This window comes from Lampris incognitus, chromosome 3 (assembly GCF_029633865.1).
Source record: "Lampris incognitus isolate fLamInc1 chromosome 3, fLamInc1.hap2, whole genome shotgun sequence".
NCBI lineage: Eukaryota > Metazoa > Chordata > Actinopteri > Lampriformes > Lampridae > Lampris > Lampris incognitus.
The window spans coordinates 70,974,200-70,995,109 of NC_079213.1; the positions used below are offsets into that span (position 1 = coordinate 70,974,200).

The 20,910-nt window shown below is 43.5% G+C and overlaps 1 protein-coding gene across 1 annotated transcript in view; it reads left to right on the plus strand.

Annotated features, from left to right (window-relative positions):
• mast2 (microtubule associated serine/threonine kinase 2) overlaps positions 1 to 20,910 on the plus strand; it is a 228,622-nt gene that overhangs the window by 150,394 nt on the left and 57,318 nt on the right. The window contains exon 5 of the mRNA XM_056277837.1: positions 16,896 to 16,987. Within this exon, the coding sequence (XP_056133812.1) occupies positions 16,896 to 16,987 (92 nt within the window). The remainder of the gene's footprint in view (positions 1 to 16,895; positions 16,988 to 20,910) is intronic.

Below are 20,910 nucleotides of genomic sequence, written 5' to 3' on the forward strand. Positions count from 1 at the left end.
CCCGACTCCACACCAGGTGATTTCACTGATACAGTCTTCCTCTTTGGTTGAAGCGTTGCTAATCATTGAAATCACCTGATGTGGAGTCCGACTGGAATGAAAACCTGCATACACATGGCTCTCCATGGCACATGGTTAGCCACCCATGATATAGCCCATTGCCCCACTCCTGGGGTCTATATGGTGGTTGATAATGAGAATGGCAGAGCTAAGCTCCTGTGGGACTTCAAGTTCCAGACTGACAAGCAGGTGCTAGCTAAACAACCAGACATTGTGGTGGTCAAGAAGGAACAGAAGACAGCAGTAGTGATCGATGTAGCAATCCTGAGTGATGGCAACATCAGGAAGAAAGAGCATGAGAAGCTGGAGAAATACCAAGGGCTGAGGGAAGAACTAGGTGGGATGTGGAAGGTAAAATCTATACTCCCAGTGGTAACAGGAGCACTAAGGGCTGTGACCCCCAAACTGGGAGGGTGGCTCCATCAGATTCCAAGAACAACATCTTAGGTCTCTGTCCAGAAGCGTGTGGTCCTAGACACAACTAAGATACTGTGCAGAACCCTCAAACTGTGCAGAACCCTCAAACTCCCAGGCTTCTGGTTGAGGACTTGAACTTGAGGAAGACACACCCCACCTGAAAAAGGGTGGGAGGGAGATGTTATAATATATATATATATATATATATATATATATATATATATATATATATATATATATATATATATATATATATATATATAGAGTCCTCACAGGTGACCTGTCTTATGCTAGACTTTTGATTAGCCATGGATTCATCTTCCCATCCCTTGATGCAGATGGAGTCAACATTTCACAGGCTAGTTCAAGTTAGCATGTAAATGCTAAATCACATTTTTCAGATGTAGACATGTCTATGTATCTTTTACTTCACGAGACCTATAAATACTGGACATAACTTGATCGTGGGCTAAGATAACTCGACCAGACTGCTTTCAGAGAAAAACAACATAGTATTGCCACCGTCTTTCGGTTGAAATTTTCACCCAAGCTGGGCATAAAACAGACTTGGAACCTTGTGTTGCATTACCCTTTAAATTGGTTTGTCCAACTTGCCAGATCAGGGCTGGATTTTCAAAAAACAATACATATTAAGGCTTTATCATCATGCATTACTTAAGGACATATTATAAGCTATGAAAAAAATTCAAAAGAATGGAGTCTTACAATGGAACTTCAAGTATTTTCATTGATAGCAGACAAAACCATATCAAACTGGCGTGGTGTCACGGTCTCATTTTGCCACCAACGCATAGCAAACTATTTTAGATATACAACAAGGACTGGTTTTATTTGACACTGAAGGGTATTACCAAAAAGTCTTTGAAATGGCATTCAGATGCATCGAATTATTAAGCTGTAACGTTCCAGTGTCAGCCTGCCCCTGCTGAGTTATGGCTGCGGTCGATTTCGTCGAAGCTGTCAGTCTGGATGTGCTAAAATGTGCCTGATAGATGGATGAACTATCATGAGTGCTGGTACCTAGGTGACTGCTACTGGCTCTGGTTGTAATAGGTACTAGAAGATCATAAAGTAAAGGCGTCTTAGGACTTCTTCACTCTCCAAGCCTTCTCAAGGTCGACTTCTGTGGCACTCTGTCTGTCTGTCTCTCAATTTCAGTTCAATTCAGATGGTTTTATTGGCATGACGTCACACAGTACATTTTGCCAAAGCAAGCGTTTAAACATTGAAAAGCTAAACATTAATTAGAAAACATAAATATACGACAGCAAAACAAACAGTGCAAAACAAACAAACCGTCATCAAATATAACAGCAACCATCTCTCCTCTCTCTCTCTCTCTGTTTGTCATCCAAATACTCTGTCTAATCACTAAGTTACTAACACACACTGTCCCACACGTGCAGAAATGCACAGAGACACACCAGCCTAGCTGTGGCATGTGACTCTGTCTGCCTGCATCTCTTGATCCGAACTGATCTGGTTTCCAGCAATAGATAAGTTAATTTTCATTCTCACACACACACACACACACATCTTTGGAAAATAATAGCGGTGGAATGATAGTATCGCAGTGTGTAGAGCACACTTCCCGAAGGTGCGAACTCTTAATACCTATAGCATACATCAGAGGTAATGTCTAGGCCACACATTTCAATAAGTGATGATTTTTTTAAATAATATGCAACCATTTTCCAACCAGCTCCTTTTGCAGGCCAATGCAAGTAGCAGGTCACACATAACTCACCCTGTTTATTGGCTTTCTACATAGAAGCCCTTAGTCTTATATTTGGTATTTCATGGCCTTGAGAAGACTTTGGGAACATGTTGCCCGCCCCATAGACGTGGATAAAAATTCAATTGCTCACAAGTCCGAAACGTTCCATACAACCTAATTTGATGCTTTCCAAATTCCAGCAACATACACCGCGTGCCTTAAATTTGGCACAGTCATTTTGTTAGCTGTAGCAAGCAGTGTAGAGAGAAGGGGAAAATGACACCAGGGATTGCTGTGACAACTGTTAAAATGTACAGTATTAAACTGGAGACCAAGACACTCGCACAGCACTGAAAACGTCCACATCCCTGAAGTTTCAAGGACATTTGATGGGATGACAAACTCAGCTTTTTTTCATCTCGGCCTCTTCTGATGGCATAAAATACGTTCCCTGCTGACATACTTACTGGGAAGGCTCCCTAAACTGCTCCCACTGACTTACTGTAGCAAACCCAAAATAACTGATAAGACGGTCTGAAATAACCTTCAGCCTCCTTATGATTCCTTGTTAGCGCTGCTTCTGTTTTACTCCCTCACTCTGTTTTTATCTCTTGTGTTTGTCTCAGTCTCTGCTTTTCCTCCCCGTCCCTCACTCTGTTTCTCTTTCTGTGCCCTTGCCTTTTTCTCTCCCTGTTTCTCCGTCTCCGTTTTGTTGTGTCGCCTCCTTTCTAACAAATAAAGGTGTCTTCGTCTCCTTCATATATTGTAGTTCTTGTTTACACTGTTTGGTCTTACTGCTATTTTATTTGTGTATTTCTGCTACTTGTATTTTCTATTATGTGCACGTATATTGTGTATTATGTTTGATGAGCTCTGCAATTTGTTAAATTCCATTGTGGTTGATCGCGAATTAACTGACTCTGTATGAGAGTCCATAAGGCACTAGAGAGGAAAGGATAAAAAGGAGGGGGGGGGGGAGTTCGGCAGAAGAATGAGGGACCGGGAGGGAAGGGAGAAAAAGGGAGAGGGAGGGAGGAGAGCTCACACACGAGCAGGAGCCAGTGTGTGACAGGTGGGAGCCAGCATCTGCTTACTAACACAAGCCACGTCCTCCCTCCCCTGTCCCTCGGCTCTGCATGCACGCCGGCGTGGAGCGTCCGTGTAAGAGCTATGGTGGTGTATCTGTGTCAGGTTTAGCATGTCTGACTCCTTCTGGACGGTGCTCTCCAATTTCTCGCTGCCTGAGAGAAGCATGCTGCGGCGTTCCAAGAGGTAGACCCGGCTTTCTTGCTGTCTCTCTCTCTCTCTCTCTCTCTCTCTCTCTCGCTGTCTGTCTCACTCTTATCGTTTAATTTCATCCGAGCCTTTTTGAAATCTTTCATGTGTGGCAGCCTGCAGTTTCCTCATCTCATTTCCTTGTTTTCTTTCGCTGTCCTCATCCACCGTTCCTTTTCAAACTTTTTCATTTTTGCGCTGTCGGTCTGTTTTTCCTCTTCGTTTACCACAGTCATCGCCTTTTATTTTCTTCCACTCTGCTCTTGCTCTCCCGTTCCCCTCTCCCGCGTTCCTCTGCGTTAATTATCCACTGCTTTCCTATTGTCCTACCGCTCTTTTCCTCTGCCTTTCTTCTCTCCACCCCCCGAATGGCTTGGTAGCTCAGCAGGAGTTGTTTTAACATGAAGGTCAGCTAACCAGATTTGCCAAAATGTCTCATGATGGATAAATGGTAGACACTCTCTGCTTGTGTGTGTGTGTGTGTGTGTGTGTGTGCGCCCGTGTGTGTAGCTGAGACATGTAGTGCACTGGGCATGTGTCCTAGAAGGCTGTTGTGTATTTGTTTTTATTCAATTTTGTGTGACTCTAATTTATGAAGCGTGATCTGACAACACTGTGCATGTGGCAGGGTATATTCTCTTCTCTTCTGTCTGCTTTTTTTTTTCCTCCCCCATCCCATTCTTTGTCCATCTGGCTGTCTCTGGGGTTGTGAAAGGCAGAAAGTGGCTGCTCGAACAGGAGAGAAACAGCTGTACTTATCAGTCTGAAGCTGCAATTTTCTCCCACCCGCATAATGACAGGGGTTGCTGCCACGCACACATACACAGATACACAAGCACACTTTTTACTCGTCTGTCCTTGTCACTACCTCCTACTGTGTATGTGTGTCATGGCAGTTTCCAGATAGGGAAAAAATGGAAAGAAGAGACTCTTGTTTAGCAACAGTATTTGTTGTACTGTGACAAGGACCAATAAAGATACATCACCTGCTCATTGGGAAGGATTTGAAGGGGTACAAAAGTCAAGTCAATTTTATTTGTATAGCCCAATATCACAAATTACAAATTTGCTTCAGGGGGCTTTACATCATTACAACATCCTGTCCTTGGACCCTCTTATCGGGTAAGGAACAACTCCCTAAAAAAAAACCTTTAACAGGGAGAAAAAATAGGAAGAAACCTCAGGGAGAGCAACAGAGGAGGGCTCTCTCTCCCAAGACGGGCAGACGTGCAATGGATATTGTGTGTACAGAATAAAACACAATTTATAGAATACAACATTGAAAGAGGATAACAGAATTATAAGGTATATGAAGAATGTGATGTGGAGGATTCCAAGCAGTGTCCAGACAACTCCGGAACAGCCCAGGACCTGAGCCATCCAACCACCATCACCATGTAGACCTGACAGGAGGACTGACTACACGTGCACATGGGGGAGACTCACAATCACACCATTCACATACACAGGAGAAGAGACAAGAAAAGTCAAGTAGGTTGTGTCTGACGACAGCAGGCAGGTTATTCCACAAGAACACGGCCCGATAGGAAAAGGCTGTGCAACCAGCCGACTTCTTAACATTGGATACACATGGGAGCCCAGAAGGAACTCTGTCCAAAACGAAAATCGTACAAAAAAACCCATCCTCCTTATCAACAAAATATAACGCGTAATGCTCAAATGTATTACATGTGTATGTATGCATTTTTATGTGTGTATGTGTTTGCATGTATGTGTGCATGTACGTACTCACTGCTTACCCACCTAACAATGGAAGATTTTATTGGACTTTAATATTTGTAACCCAAAGAAGACAATTCACAAATGTGTACCATGATCCACAAATATGTATTTTTTTATTCTTATGTAAAGTCATAGCCACAAAAATACAGAGCGATTTGCAAATACGCATGACTTACTCTGTAAACACGTATGTTAATTTCACATAAAAATGTTATAGGTTTTACAAATGTAAATAGTTTCACCACAACAAATATATGTAAAGTGATTTTCACACATTTGTGGATCCATTTGTACATGTGAAATGGGTTTTGCACGTTTGTGGGCCACATGACATTTGTAACTGCCCTCCTATTTGTTTGCAGATTTTTGTCTAATTCGTTCTGCAGCAGATCTGTAGAAGAAAAAAAATCCAAATGTGAGGTGCAGTTACTACCTACACCAGCAGGTGGCGGTTCCTCGTGAGCTGACGTAACTACTGGAAGGGGGACTCCCTAAAAACTTGGCGTTTCACCCGGGGTCCTGCGTCACACAGTGTTGTGTGCCTGATGCGCGTTCTCGTCACTTTTTGGAGAAGCTAGCAAAGCTGAAACCTAAAAAGTTGTTTATTAACATAATCTTTGCCTTAACCCCAAGATTAAACCTGCAGGAGGCCTAATTGTAACTTCAAACAGACGAGTTATTATTTGTTGTAATCATCGATTTACGAAGATACACTTAGACTTTTGCGGCTTGTACTGCTGGCACGGCTGCAACCGGGACTAGACTTCCCTGCAGATTTTCAGATGACTTTTACCTGACTGTGATACATTCTTAAATGACCATCATAACTTTATACTGGAAAATATGTACAACTAAATAGTGCTAAAATATTTTGACATTTAGATGGACTAAATTATGTCCAATAACAAAAATCTACTCAGATGGGGGGGGGGGGGGGTCTGTATTCTGATATCAACATAGTATCTTGCATCAATAGATGCCCAGCACAAAAGGCAGACTATCTGTTTCCGTTTACATAGTTGTGAGACCAAATACACAAATTATAGGAAAACATGAATAGTATATTCTGTATGCCTGTATACTTGACATGCACCAAATAAACTGATCTGATATCGTATGATGCATGTATTATTCAGTCTAATTGGCCTAATTTCCCAGGCTTTAGAACTAAAACTAGCCCATATTTTGCCACTCAGTCCAACTGGCCCATTTTTTTCCCCATGAAAATTAGAACATTTTCATCAAACCAAAATAAGTCAGGATGTTTTGTTCTGCATTCTTAGAAAGGTGCACACAGGTTATCATATAAAGTAGCCTATAATAAAACCAAGTACATTTTATTTTCATCAACTCCCAGGCCAAACACCAGCTACACTCTACCTTCCTCACTTAACCTACTTCTATTGTCAGCGGTAGGCTACCTCTTCTCAGGTGGACATAGCATAGGGTTCCACACCAAAAGGTTTCTGTTCTATTTGAGGGTCCTTAGCATAGAAAGGTTTGGGAACTCCTCACCAAGCTATATCTCAGCTGGTGCAATCACCAGAGGCAGTGCAGGTTACAACTCCTTGGGTCTCACAATTTAAAAGTAACTGAGGGCCTTATCTTACATCAAGATGCCCAGCCTATACTGGCTCACAAGGCACACTCAAGAATTAGTTCCATGTACGCGGATGCGAGACCAAATATACAAATTATAGGAATACTTTAATAGAATATTATGCATAGGTTCATATATAAATTTGTTGACAAACTGGTTTAACGTTAGGTTTAACCAATTTAACATTAACGATAGACAAGGGTGACTTCATTCTTCATAGCTCCATGAGGCAAACGTTAACAAGCGCGCCGCATGTGAGGCTTGTGTACAAAGGAACCTGTTAACGTAAAGTTAGCTTGTTAACCGTTAGCTAGCTAGCCAGTAAAGTTCATCCAGTATTTTCATGGCACATGATATGGGGCACATGTCATGACATTCTAATGTTAGCGTGACTGAATAGTGCAAATTAATAGTAGTAGCCTTCATTATTTGAACAAATCCAACGTAGCTCACCTTCCATCGTGGGAAACATGAACGTGCGCTCGGCACGGGCTGTCAGTCACGGAGCTCGCCGAAGCGTGCACAACTACGTCCTGCGAAACCACGCCCAACTGGGATTTTAGCGAGTCCCCTGGGGTCTGTCCTGTGTGTGTGTGTGTGTGTGTGTGTGTGCGCGCGCGCGTGACACATGGTAACTACGCTTACATGTGTCACCGCCTGTAAGCGTAGTTACTAACTGCACCTCACATTTGTGGATTTTTTTCTACAGCTTTACCGTGGTACGAATTGGACAAAAATCCGCAAACAAATAGGGAAGTCACGGATGTCATGTGGCCCACAAACTGACCTTCATCCACAACTGTGCAAAACCCATTTTATATGTAAAATGGATCCACAAATGCGTAAATATAACATGCATTTGTTGTGGTGAAACTATTTAAGTTTGTAAAACCTATAACACTTGTTATGTGAAATTAGAATATGTGTTTACAGAGTAAGTTACGTATGTATATTTGCAAATTGCTCTGTATTTTTGTGGCTATAGCTACGCAACACAAAGGGAAAAAAAACATTTGTGGATCATGGTACACATTTGTGGATCGTCTTCTGTGGTTTACAACTATTAAAGTCCAATAAAAACTTTCATACATCCGAACCATACCCTTTGCAATTGTTTGAAAAGTTGGAACATTTTATTTAAAGGATTCTTTTTATATATTTATTCCAAAGTCATTTATACAATGTAATTTTGTCGGACAATACGTTGCATTTCAACTAAGGCCACTAGATGGCACTGTTTAATTTTGTGGCTTAATTGAAAATATTGTACTACCACGTAATTGCGATTTATACTCCGAAGCGACTCGTGTGTGTGTGTGTGTGTGTGTGTGTATGTGTGTGTGTGTGTGTGTGTGTGTGTGTGTGTGTGTGTGTGTGTGTGTGTGTGTGTTTCCTTGCAATAATGCGTATTTTGCTGAGTGCGATTTATACTCCGGTGTGACTTGTAGTCCGGGAAATAGGGTATAAATCCAAAGAAAGCATCCTTAGTCTTTTGCAATGTATTTGAGACTGGCCTGAACTAGTGTAGTGTCTCAGATCAGCTCTCCACCCACGGCTGTTTTTGACAGCAGAGCAGTGGATAAAGAGGACAACTCTTGGACACACACTTCTGTTAGCCAACAGATACATTGATTTCCTGTAATGGCTGTAAACCCCAGAGCTATATAAGTGAGTCAACTCTGGGAAATGAGTCTGGTCAGAGATCTTATCTGCATACCCTCACTTCTTCCTTATGTGTGTGTGTGTGTGTGTGTGTGTGTGTGTGTGTGTGTGTGTGTGTGTGTGTGTGTGTGTTTTTGTCTGTCAGTGTAGGACCACGTTTGTGTGTGGTGATTTAGTTTGACGAGCCGCCCACACAGCTGTTTTCTCATCGCAAGTTCCCTTTATCTTTCCTTTCAGCTGCACCATGGAAAGTTTGTGTGTGTGTGTGTGTGTGTGTGTGTGTGTGTGCTTGCGTGCAAGTTAAATTATTGATAGCATTCTGAAGTAGTGGCATATGTGCTGTTGCTCATGTTTTAGCTCGTACTGACAAGCACACACACACAAATGATTTCACATATATTTTCAGGTATATCCTACTTGAGAGCTTGTTATAGAAACATATTGTGCGACCAGTATATGGCAATAGATAAAAAAAATTCTCCCCTCGCGGTGTTGGTATAACCCAGTGATTCTGTTCTTTCATATGTGTAAGATAGAGCATTATAGTGAGATATAATGGGCGTCCTGACACGGTAATCAACACAATGTACTGAGACTCTCTTATTCATACATGCCATAGTGAAAATGTTTGTCTGCACATGCACTGTGTAGAGTATAAAACATACTTTCACACTGTAAGCCCTCATATCAGCCTCTTTTCTCCCTGCTGTTGAAGTTTTTTGGCTCAGTCTTCTCCCAGTTGCTCTCAGGAAGGAAATGGAAAAAAAACAAAACAAAACATTGTTTATTCCTCTGATCCTCCACCTTGACCAGTCCTCTCCCCTGTCTAGTGAAGAGCCTCTTTCCTCTAACTAAGTGCTACAAGTCTCCCATTGTACATAATGGTCAAGGTGTCAAAACAACACCAATAGACAAGTATATTAACACACACATACACACACAAAATACATAAATGCTGTTGTTTTTTGTTTTTCTTCCCCTTTTGTATCTGTTTAAGTGGGAGAGGACCGCTGGCGTCGTGTGTGGCTGCCGCTTCTCCTTCTTGTAGCCCCCCTTCCCATCCACCCCTGTATGTTTGTGCTATGTTTATCTGTTGCCGTTTCACCCCATTTATTGTTGAGCGACTTTGAGTGTTAGAAAAGCACTATATAAGATTGATTTTTTTATTATTATTATTGTTATTTTTATTATTATTGTTGTTATTATTATAAATTGTGTAAACAAAAATCTTGAAGTAGAAAGAGTGGTCTGTTTGTTAGAAAAGCTGGTCTTCATCTGAAGGAACCACGTTAAGCTCCTATGGTTGGGAAGCATCTGCTCTGCTAAAGGCCCCCCCACCCCCCGCTTTTTTTTTCTTTCTTGAGTAACTTCAGAGGTGCTGTTCCTAACCCTGCTGTCCCACTGTACTGCCACTGACCCCCACCCCCATAAGCTATCTCATCAACATCTTTCATTCATTTTACAGCATAATGTGATTCAGGATGGATGTTACAGTGGGGGTTTTTTCTGTTTTTTTTTTTTTTTTACCAACTTTTCCCCCCTTTTACCTTGGAAAAACTCAAACCTGTCCACTTCACAGTCATGCTGAAGAAAACTTTGATGAGTCCTGTTGTGAACTAGAGAGCAATCAATATGTACCCCACACAGGTCATACTAATCACCCCAAACAACCCAGAAATACCCAAAACTTCCCAAAAGTACCCAAAACAACCCAGTACAGATACCCAAAACAGCCCGAAAGTGCCCAAAATGTACCTGTAACAGATACCAAAAACAGCCCGAAACATCCCAGAAGTAACCAGAACGACCCAAAACCTTCCAAAAGCATCCCAAAATAACCCAGAACTATCTAAAACATACCCGTAAAGATATCCAAAACTACCCAAAGTACCGTAAACATCCCAGTACAGCCATCCAAAACAAAAAGTATTACAAAAAAATGTTGCGGTTCCCATGTAGTAGTGGTGTACCGCTACAATAACAAAATACTTGCCACGGTCAACCACAAGTGGGCAGCACAATGTTATACATGTGTTTCTGCAGTCAGTCTGAGAATAGCTTTAGTCTTATCACCTCGCTGTTGAAGAAAATACCCAAGTTAACCAATAAAATGCAAACAATACATTTTGAGTTTAATTTGTTTAAAGTTTTCTGGTTTTGCTACACACAGTACAATTATTTTAATTGGTGGACTACGAAAGGCAAAACGTCTTGATTTATAGCTGATTTGCATTGCAGCAAAAAATTTTAGGCTTTCATAACCAGCAATAGCCATCGGCTGCACTGTCCCTGCCGACATGTACCCTGGCTCTGCCGAATGACGGAAGCTAAGCAGGCATGGGCTTGGCTAATACTTGGATGGGAGACCTCCCAGGAAAATTGAGTTGCTGCTGGATGTGATGTTGGTGGGCCAGTAGGGGGCAGTCTTCCTTCTGGTCCTAATAAAAACAAAAAAAATAAAAACAAACAAAATCCTAATGCCCCAGTGCAGTGACGGGAACACTGTGCTGTAGGAGATGCCATCCTTCAGATGAGACATTAAACCGAGGTCCTGACTCACTGTGGTCATTAAAGATCCCATGGCACTTATCACAAAGAGTAGGGGCTTCCTTGGTGTCCTGGAAAATTCCCAACCTGGCTCTCTCCATCTGGCCACCTAATCATCCCCCTGTGTAATTGGCTCAATGATTCCTCCCTCTCCACCTCAAGCTGATGTGTGGTGAGCGTTCTGGTGCAAAATGGCTGCCGTGCATCACCTAGGTGGGTGCTACACATTTGGTGGTGGTTGAGGTGAGTTTACCCCCTTCACTGTTAATCACTTTTGGTGTCAAAGTAAAGCGCTGTATAAATGTAATCAATTATATTACTGTCATGATACACACCAGACTAGCCTTACACACACACACACTTTTGGGCACTTTTGGGATATTTTGGGTATCTATACTAAGTATTTTGGGGTATATATGGATATGTTTTTGATAGTTTTGAGTACTTTTGGGTTGTTTTGGGGATCTTTACTGTGTTGATTTGGGTTTCTTTGGGAGGTTTTGGGTTGTTTTGGGTCTCTTTACTGATATGTTTTGGGTAGTTTGGGTTTGTTTTGGGTATCCGTACTTGCATATTTTGGGTAGTTTTTGGTAGTTTGGTTTGTTTTGGGTATCTGTACTGACATGTTTTGGGTAGTTTTGGGTTTTGGGTATCTACTGACATGTTTTGGGGATTTTGGGTATCTGTATGGGTATATTTTTAGTAGTTTTGGGTTGTTTTAGCTAACTTTGGGTTGTTTTGAGTATCTGTACTGACATGTTTTGGGTACTTTTGGTTTTTGGGTATCTATACTGACATGTTTTGGGTAGTTTTGGGTTGTTTTGGGTATCTGTACAGGCGTATTTTGAGTAGTTTTGGGTACTTTTGGGTTGTTTTGGGTATCTGTACTGACATGTTTTGGTAGTTTTGGGTTGTTTTGGGTATCTGTACGGGCATATTTTGAGTAGTTTTGGGTACTTTTGGGTTGTTTTGGGTATCTGTACTGACATGTTTTGGGTAGTTTTGGGTTTTGGGTATCTATACTAACATGTTTTGGGTTGTTTTGGGTATCCGTACTGGCATGTTTGGGGTACTTTTGGGATATTTTGGGGTTCTTTGGAGTGATTAGTTTGATCCCCTCAGACTGTGATGAAATTGCCAACATTTTAGACCCCATGCTGGATTAAGATATTAACCTATTTTTGTGTGCGTGTGTGTGTGCGCGTGTGTGTGTATGCCCGTGTGAGCAAGTATGCACTAGCTCCCCTGCCTTAAAAATGAGCAGTTAGAAAAAAGCAGTCCCCTCCAAAGCTCAACTGCCTGTTCTTCCATCCTTTTGCCAGATAGACAGAATGTTCATTGTTAGTAAGAGGAAGAGGAAAGAGCCACAGCCACACACATGGCTGTGGCTCCACACATTAGTAGAGGTTGAGTGGGTTGGTTTTTTGTTTTTGTTTTTCCTTTCCCCTGTCTGTTGCTCGCCGTGAACCCCGAGTGGGCAGAGGGCTAGGCGTAATAATTCTGGCCACAGCTTGTTTCCTGTGATGTGGCCAACGGTGTGATTATCTCTCTCTGGTTGAAGACCGGGAAGACAGTCACCATGATATTTTATTGAAGGTGTGTGGGTTACGGCCCCTTGTGTGTTTCTGGGCATGCCTAAGATTGCTTGTGCATGTGTTTTATGCCTGTGCGTGTTTGCCGATGCTTTATGTGTGCACAAATGAACGTTTGCACAGGATATAGGCTCCCTGTTGATAAGTGAGTAATGGGCACACACACGCACACACACAAATACACAGCTTAAGTCCTCAGATTCCCAATGCTTGCAGGTGCTGGTGGCGAACAGCATGTGTGTGCCGTGCTAATTGGCTCATCACATCTGCTGGCTGTAATTATGCCGTCGTGGTTCTGACGGGCCAAACCCAGGGCAATCACATTACATTGTTTGGTTGAGGCGATTAGGCCTGTAGTCACCGCTAGATTCAGATTATTAAACTGACATCTCCATTTCTTGTTGGCCTCAGTGGAATTCCTCTTCTCGACACACGTCCTTGTGTGCTGGTCACATGTCAACACATATACAACGATGGCTGCATGTGTGTATATGTATCATACAGACAACAATAACAAAGTTAATGTGCTCAAAACAGCTTAATCAGGGTATTGCTTTACTGCGTGACTGAAGTGTGTGTGTGTGTGTGTGTGAGAGAGAGAGAGAGAGAGAGAGAGAGAGAGAGAGAGAGAGAGAGAGAGAGAGAGAGAGAGAGAGAGAGAGAGAGAGAGAGAGAGAGAGAGAGAGAGAGAGAGAGAGAGAGATAGCGAGGTGGCAGGCCCTAGTCTCCTGCACGTGTTAAGATGTGCAGCATCAGCAGCATGAGCTTGGTGTGTGGCCCACATGCAAACAAAGACATCTGTTGGAAGGATGAGCTACCACGTTGGTTGTTAGTGATGTGTGTTTAATACTCTCACCGTTATATGGACCACTTACACCTCACACACACACACACACACACACACACACACACACACACACACACACACACACACACACACACACACACACACACACACACACACACACACACACACACACACAGGATGTTAGTGCTCCCTACCATGGTGCAGTTGGCATTTTTCTCCAGCTCTCTTGGAAACTGAAAGCTGAATTAGCTATCGCATTGTGAGGACATTTCTCATTTGCTCCACCTTTGTTCACTGTTTCTCCTTCTCTGTGTTTCCTTGTCTCTCCTTCTCTCTCTCGCTCTCTCTCTCTCTCTCCCTCACACACACACACACACACACACACACACACACACACACACACTCACTCACTCGCTCCATCTCTCACAACGTTGGCTGAGGTGAAGAGCAAGGCCTAGTAGGGTCTCAGGGTTTCCTCTCTAATCCCGAGTGAAAGAAAATGGGGGAGTCAGCCAAAGCTGGGTTCATTAACCGGCGGTTCTGACAGCCATCCTGGCTGGCGTTCCATCCCTTGGGCAATGTTTTTTTTTTGTTTTTTGTATGTGTTAGTTTGGGTATGTATGTTCTTGTAGTTTTGGGGTGTGTTTTTGTCTTTGTGTTGCTTGCTGTGGGCTGGGGGAAACGGCATTTCGTTTCATTTCATGTACGCAAGTGCATGAAGGGAACTGACAAAGTGTTCCTGATCCCTGAAAATGGGAGAAAACAAAGATACTTCAAAACAAATAGACAGTTGTTAACGGACGGGCCATAACGTCCAAGAAAGGACAGCAATTTATACTCAAAAGAATGTCTGATGGAGCTAAGACCCTTCCTCTGGGCCTAAACCTGCAGTCAGTTTGTATGGGTTAAAGCTAAAATCTGCAGCTTTCGCCATTCATAAATAGTTATTTCCATCTGGGCCATGGAGTCTGGTTGCATGATACTAACCATCTTTACCATAGCTGAAGACACTCTCAAAACAAGTCCAGCAGGAGAGAAGACTGGAACTGGTTCTTATTTGACCAGGCTTTTGTTGGACACACAATCAATATTACTGTGATACAGTGTTGCAGTTTCGTTTTTTTTAAAGTTTGTAGTACATTACACTGCCTGTGTCAGCTTGGTCCAAGGACACTGTTTTTACACGGATACCATTTACCGCTGAGCTGACAGCACACCAACAGCGATGGCCGCTGCACTTTGTTTGTAGCCAGAGAGAATCAATTGCAATAAGTCCCTTTCTCACTTCCTCCTCCATCGAACTATATCAGAATACTGCTCTGCTGTAATACTGATCGTCTGTCCAACAGAGTCACCACACCATCACCACTTTTTAAATCGATAAGATAGTGACTTGTCAGCTGAGAAGAGTCGCGGATTTCATCTTTAATGTATACTACCGCCAGTGTTGTCCAGCTGTGGATAAGTCATCTGCTGTTATCCATCCTGGGAACCAAGACTTTGTAGAAGCTTCTTTATGTATGATGTGGGATTACTGAACAAGTCCCACTCATCACGATGTCTCATCTGGGAAATGTGTAGGGCAAACATGAGCACTATACATGTAGTATATGTGTGTACGTGTGTGTGTGTGTGTCCGTGTGTGGTGGTTGTGCAAACCTAAACTGCAGTCTGTTGTATGCATTTGAGCAACAGAGATTGAGCTCACTGTGGTTTGATCCAATGCAGAGGTATTAAGTGAGGTCTCAAAAACAGAGACCCGCTCAGCACAGAGAGAGACCACAGCGGAGGTTGGAGGGAGAGATGGAGGTGTGGGCTGGCAGGAGGAGATCACTGGGGGGGTGAACCGCCAAAGCAGAGCAGGAGAGAGGAGAGAGAGGCAAGGATATGTCGAAAAGGGGAAGAAAAGAGGGGGGGGGGGGACGCCGAGTAAAGAGGGTTTGAGAACAAATGAGAATAAAATAACAGGATAGCTTCTGCATAGTCCTCTGCATTTCAGACATTTTAACGGCTGCTCTCTCATCGCGGCGATGGCGTGAACGCGGGAGTCAACACCGCCGGCTGTCGGTTGCCTTGGCACATTATCGCGTTCGCCACCCCTCTCTCCGTGTCAAGCACACACACAGACCGACTCTAACAGACGGAGAGCAGTGTGTGATATTCTAATTCATTTCTCCTGCAGGCGCGTTCGATCCCCTACTGTGAGACACGTATCACTGATACACAATTGACTGGCGGCAACGTTTTGTGCATGCATCTTTATGTGTGTCTTTCTGCATGTCAGCGCTTGCGTTGGTGTGTGTGTGCATTATGCGGAAGGTGTATCTGTGCACGCTTACTGACTAGTCATCATCCAAGCAGCAGCTGTTTTGTTGACAAGTCAAGTTGTGCATCCAGAGACTGAGTACAGGAGACACCTTCCTGTTTTATGACTTAGCTCAGTGAAGTAAAATTCACCACCAGAACATGAGCTTGAGTGATCATATTTACACCCACGTGAGGATGGAAGTCTTATAAGCCGTCTAGTTGCTGGTTGGCAGTTATAAAGTAGACTCGGTGCAATATTGGGCTACTTCCGGCGGTGCAGATTTGAACAGGGACTAACACAAGTAATGGGACCAGATGGTATGGTAAACGGCAGCAGTGCTCAAACTGACGTAGTCGGGCTCAGTCAAACCCATAAACGCCGATTCTGTTGCATTCTGCAATGTCGTACTTCGCTCTGTCCTGTCCTGGGAAATTCAGTGTTAATTTTTAACAAGCATATTTCCGTTCCCCCTGGTTGTGACCATTTTCCCGCAAACCAAACTACAGATGTGCGAGTTTGTCTATGATGTCGACTGTTATTCTTTCCGTGTCGTTTTCTGCACTGTGAAGGACACTTGTGTGGGACGGCGCCGACCTCAGTGGACATGACTAGGTGGAAATGGAGTGTCTGCGGACAAGCACCAACGCATGCATGCAAGCACACATGCACAAGCGCACATTCAAATATCAGGGCGGACGGATGGACAAACACACACACACACAAACATGCTCTTATGTCGGTGATCAGATGTGTGAGGATGGAGGAAAGCTCATCTTTAGAGCTCAGTCTATCTTAGAAATGGTGTGTGTGAGTTTGAGACATGGTGTGTTTGCCAAATTTGTGTAACTGTGACTATGGCTTACCTCACCATGTTATTCAAAGTGAAGTAAAAAAATAACTGGAGGCTCTGTTCCCCGGTGGACCTGTCTGGTTCATTGCAAAAGCTCCTATGAGATCACTGAAAAAGCTGAATGGTTTTCTACCTTTCCGTAGCTACCCGTTGGGGCACTATATGCCCACACAACTGGCCTTTGCATTATGAACCGCAGCAGCAAATTTAAATCTTTAAAACTTTTGGCTGGAGGAAGTGGAAGATGAAAAATAGATTGCAAGTGAAGTTAAATGGCTGGCTTATCTTTTCTCAGCTGTCGGACCAGCAACAGGAAGAGTCTCATTGTGACATCCAGCACCTCCCCAACCCTGCCCAGACCACACTCTCCTCTGCATGGACACACAGGTAAGACAAACACACAAACACATGCTGTGCATACACATATACACACACAGCCTTTCAGAGTTAAGAAGATGTATTTGTCTACTATTGTACGATCACTAAAAGTATTACTAGCAGATCTGTCCTTCATAACAAGAGGTTATGTAGTATGAGAGATGAGAAAAAATCATGCATGCATTCATTTTATTTCTCATCTCTCATACTGCATAACCTCTTGGTCTCGGGCCTCAGCCTCTGCCATTAAACCACTAACAGACCTTTTATAACCAAGCTATCAAGGTTCTGGCTAAGAAACCACTGAGAGTTCATCGTTGCAGTATTCTACAGAAGTATAATCCCCTCAGTTTTTAGTAATTTCATTAATTACTCCAACCTCACACTTATGTACATTTAAATGTCTCCATCATCTAGCTCCACCCGTTTTCAACACTTCACTGTACTGCCACTAACGCCTGAAATACATCAGAAAGAAATTGCAGAATTAGATGATGTATGACCTCCTTTGCACGAGCTGCAATCTCAGTTAAAGGCACAACTCTCTGCAGTTCCCTTCCTGCCAGTTCAAAGCAGATTCAGGATTTTAAAACGTTTTCTACAGCAGTCAAGTCCTGGTTAAAACTTGGCCAGAACTGTAATCATGGGGCGTCCGGGTAGCGTATTCAAATCCCCATGTTATCTCCAACTTGGTCGGGCATCCCTACAGACACAATTGGCCATGTCTGCGGGTGGGAAGCCGGATGTGGGTATGTATCCTGGTCGCTGCACTAGCGCCTCCTCTGGTCGGTCGGGGTGCCTGTGATCCTCCCCCGCGCTACATCCCCCTGGCGAAACGCCTCACTGTCAGGTGAAAACAAGCGGCTGGCGACTCCACGTGTATTGGAGGAGGCATGTGGTAGTCTGCAGCCCTCCCCGGATCGGCAGAGGGGGCGGAGCAGCGGCCAACACGGCTCGGAAGAGTGGGGTAATTGGTCAAGTGCAACTGGGGAGAAAAGGAAGGAACCGCCCCCCCACCCCAAAAAAAAGAACTGTAATCATGACACCAACTAATCACTGTGTACTTGAGTCCATGCTATAAATGTTTTGTGTTTTGTTTTTATTTGTTTGCACCTTTTTTGTGTGTTGTCATGGACGGCTGTTGTTCTTGTTTTATTACTAGATGCACTGATTTAAAGCTGCAACATGTAATTTTAATGATTATTCGAACTATCAATGCCCATCAAGGAGCTGGTGTTGGAAATTAGCTTCAGCTACATACACATGTACAGTCCACTGCACACTGCCTCTGCAGCTATCAGTGTTGTGTGTAATTGTCCCTCACAAATAAACTAATAAATAAACAAGTAAAATCTATTTGTACATAGTATTATAGAATTGTACACGTCTCTTAAAAAAAATCATTGCAGCTATACCCTTTTCTTGATCAGATTGCCAAGCATGCATGCGTGCGTGCGTGCGTGCACGCACACACACACACACACACACACACACACACACACACACACACACACACAAACTGAACACATGTTCAAAGAAACACAGCTGTGTTCACCCGTTGTGTATCGTTGTGTGTGTAGTTGAAGCCAGGCTAAATGAGCCAGAAGGAGTCATGCTACGTTCTTCCAGTGACCAGCCACAAAAGTTGCCCCACACCTCCCAGCTACACCTCCCAGCCACACCTCCCAGCCCACTGAGCTGCTCAGACCGCACACCCAGAGTGTGACTGTATGTGTATACAGCTTCACATGTACGTGTGTGTGTGTGTGTGTGTGTGTGTGTGTGTGTGTGTGTGTGTGTCTCCAGGGATACATACTATATGACAATGTAGGATGGCAACCGAAGCCTGATATTGTCACACCCCAAAGCAGCAGGAGATCTTGCAGGTCACACTATCCCTCCCCCTAAATACACACGCACATACCAAAAACACAAGCACACAAAGTTTTGTGTATTCATGTTTTTTGTTGTCGAGCGTCAGTTTTGCCGAGCTGCTGTCTCTTGACGTGCTGTCGTTGAAAGCACTCTGTTTATTTGTGTACGTGCATGTGTTGTGTCTGCCTATTGAATGTGTGAGTGGGTGTTTGCTCAGGTAAGTGAGCGCAAAGTGACAGATGAAATGCAAGCTGGCAGGACTTTGTCAAACACACTTTCAGTGTGTAGACAGACAAACAGTACCCCCCCCACACACACACACACCACCACCATTACCAAACACACACGTTAACACAGAGAAATCAAACAGTCAGAGAGTATGTGAGGAAATGAGAATAAAAGATGTAAAAAACAACATAAAGCGCTATATTGAATGAGCAACATGAATAGAAGTTATTTAGAGAAAGTGTGAAAGAGAAACAGCCTTCAAAGACGATGCCTCCTCCCAAAAGAGGGCTGGATGATGGAGAGAGATAGCGAGGTCATGGAAGAATGGGAGGTGGCAGTGGGAGGAAAGATAATCACAAGATAATAGCTTAGTGGTTTTTATCACCTGAGCAAGCTCAAAGGAGAATATGAAAGAGAGAGAGAGGTGTGGTTATTGTGTGTTCTGTGTTAAACTGATAGGCGCAGTTATGAGACCAGCGCCTCATTTCCTCTACAGAAAATAATTGGAGCTCTACAACCTGTCAATCACAGCAGCAGTACATGAAAATACACACATGCACACATATACACACACACACACACACACACACACACACAACCAAAGATTGCTGGCTTGAATGTCTTCTTTGATATAAGATAGACATGGTGTGTTATCCAGCTGTATCAATGTTGCATTCTCTCTCTCTCTCTCTCTCTCTCTCTCTCTCTCTCTCTCTCTCTCTCTCTCTCTCTCTCTCTCTCTCTCTCTCTCTCTCTCTCTCTCTCTCTCTCTCTGTCAAGCAAGCATTCATATACAAACACACACTTTTTATCAAACAATACAATATTGTAGTTTAGAACAGCTAAAAGACTTTGTAGCCCCCCCCCCCCACCCCTCCTCTGTGGAATGTGGTACTGTGTGTGTCTGGACAGATACCTCAGATGTTGTTCCTGCAATCTGCTGGAGCCACTCTCCCAGTTTGGGGGCCCAGCCCCTAGTGTTTCCTATTACCACTGGGACTACTGTGGATTTGACCTTCCACATCCGATCTAGTTCTTCCCTCAGCCCTTGGTATTTCTCGAGCTTCTCATGCTCTTTCTTGCTAATGTTGCCGTTGCTTGGGATTGCTGCATTGATCACTACTGCTGTCTTCTGTTCCTTGTTGACTACCACAATGTCTGGTTGGTTAGCCAGCACCTGCTTGTCAGTCTGGAACTTGAAATCCCACATGATCTTAGCTCTATCATTCTCAACCACCTTGGGCAGTGTCTCCCATTTGGACTTGAGGACTTTCAGTCTGTATTCAGCACAGATATTCCTGTGCACTATCCCTGCCACTTGGTTATACCTTTCAGTGTACACTTTCCCAACTAGCATTTTACACCTGCTACTAAGCGCTGGACTGTTTCAGGGGTGTCTTTGTACAGCCTGCATCTTGGGTCTTGTCTGGTGTGGTAGACCCCAGCCTCAGCCAATCTGGTCCTGGGTGCCTGTTCTTGTGCTGCTATGATCAGAGCCTCTGTGCTATCTTTCAGTCCCACCTTTTCTAACCACTGGTAAGATTTCTTGATATCAGCGATGTCTTCTTATCTTTAGAAGGTACATCCCATGGAGGGGCTTGATCTTCCATGATAACTCCTGTTCTTATTCTTCCACACTCTGTCTTCTGCTGCCTGAGATACTCACTCAGCAGTTCATCCTGGGGGTCCTCTTTCTGATGTACTCATGGATGTTCTTTGTTTCATCCTGGATAGTGGCCCTGACACTCGCTAACCAACAGGATTGACTTCTTCAACCAGGGCCTGTTTTTCATCCCACTTTTCTGCACCTCTGTTAACTGGCTAACTTC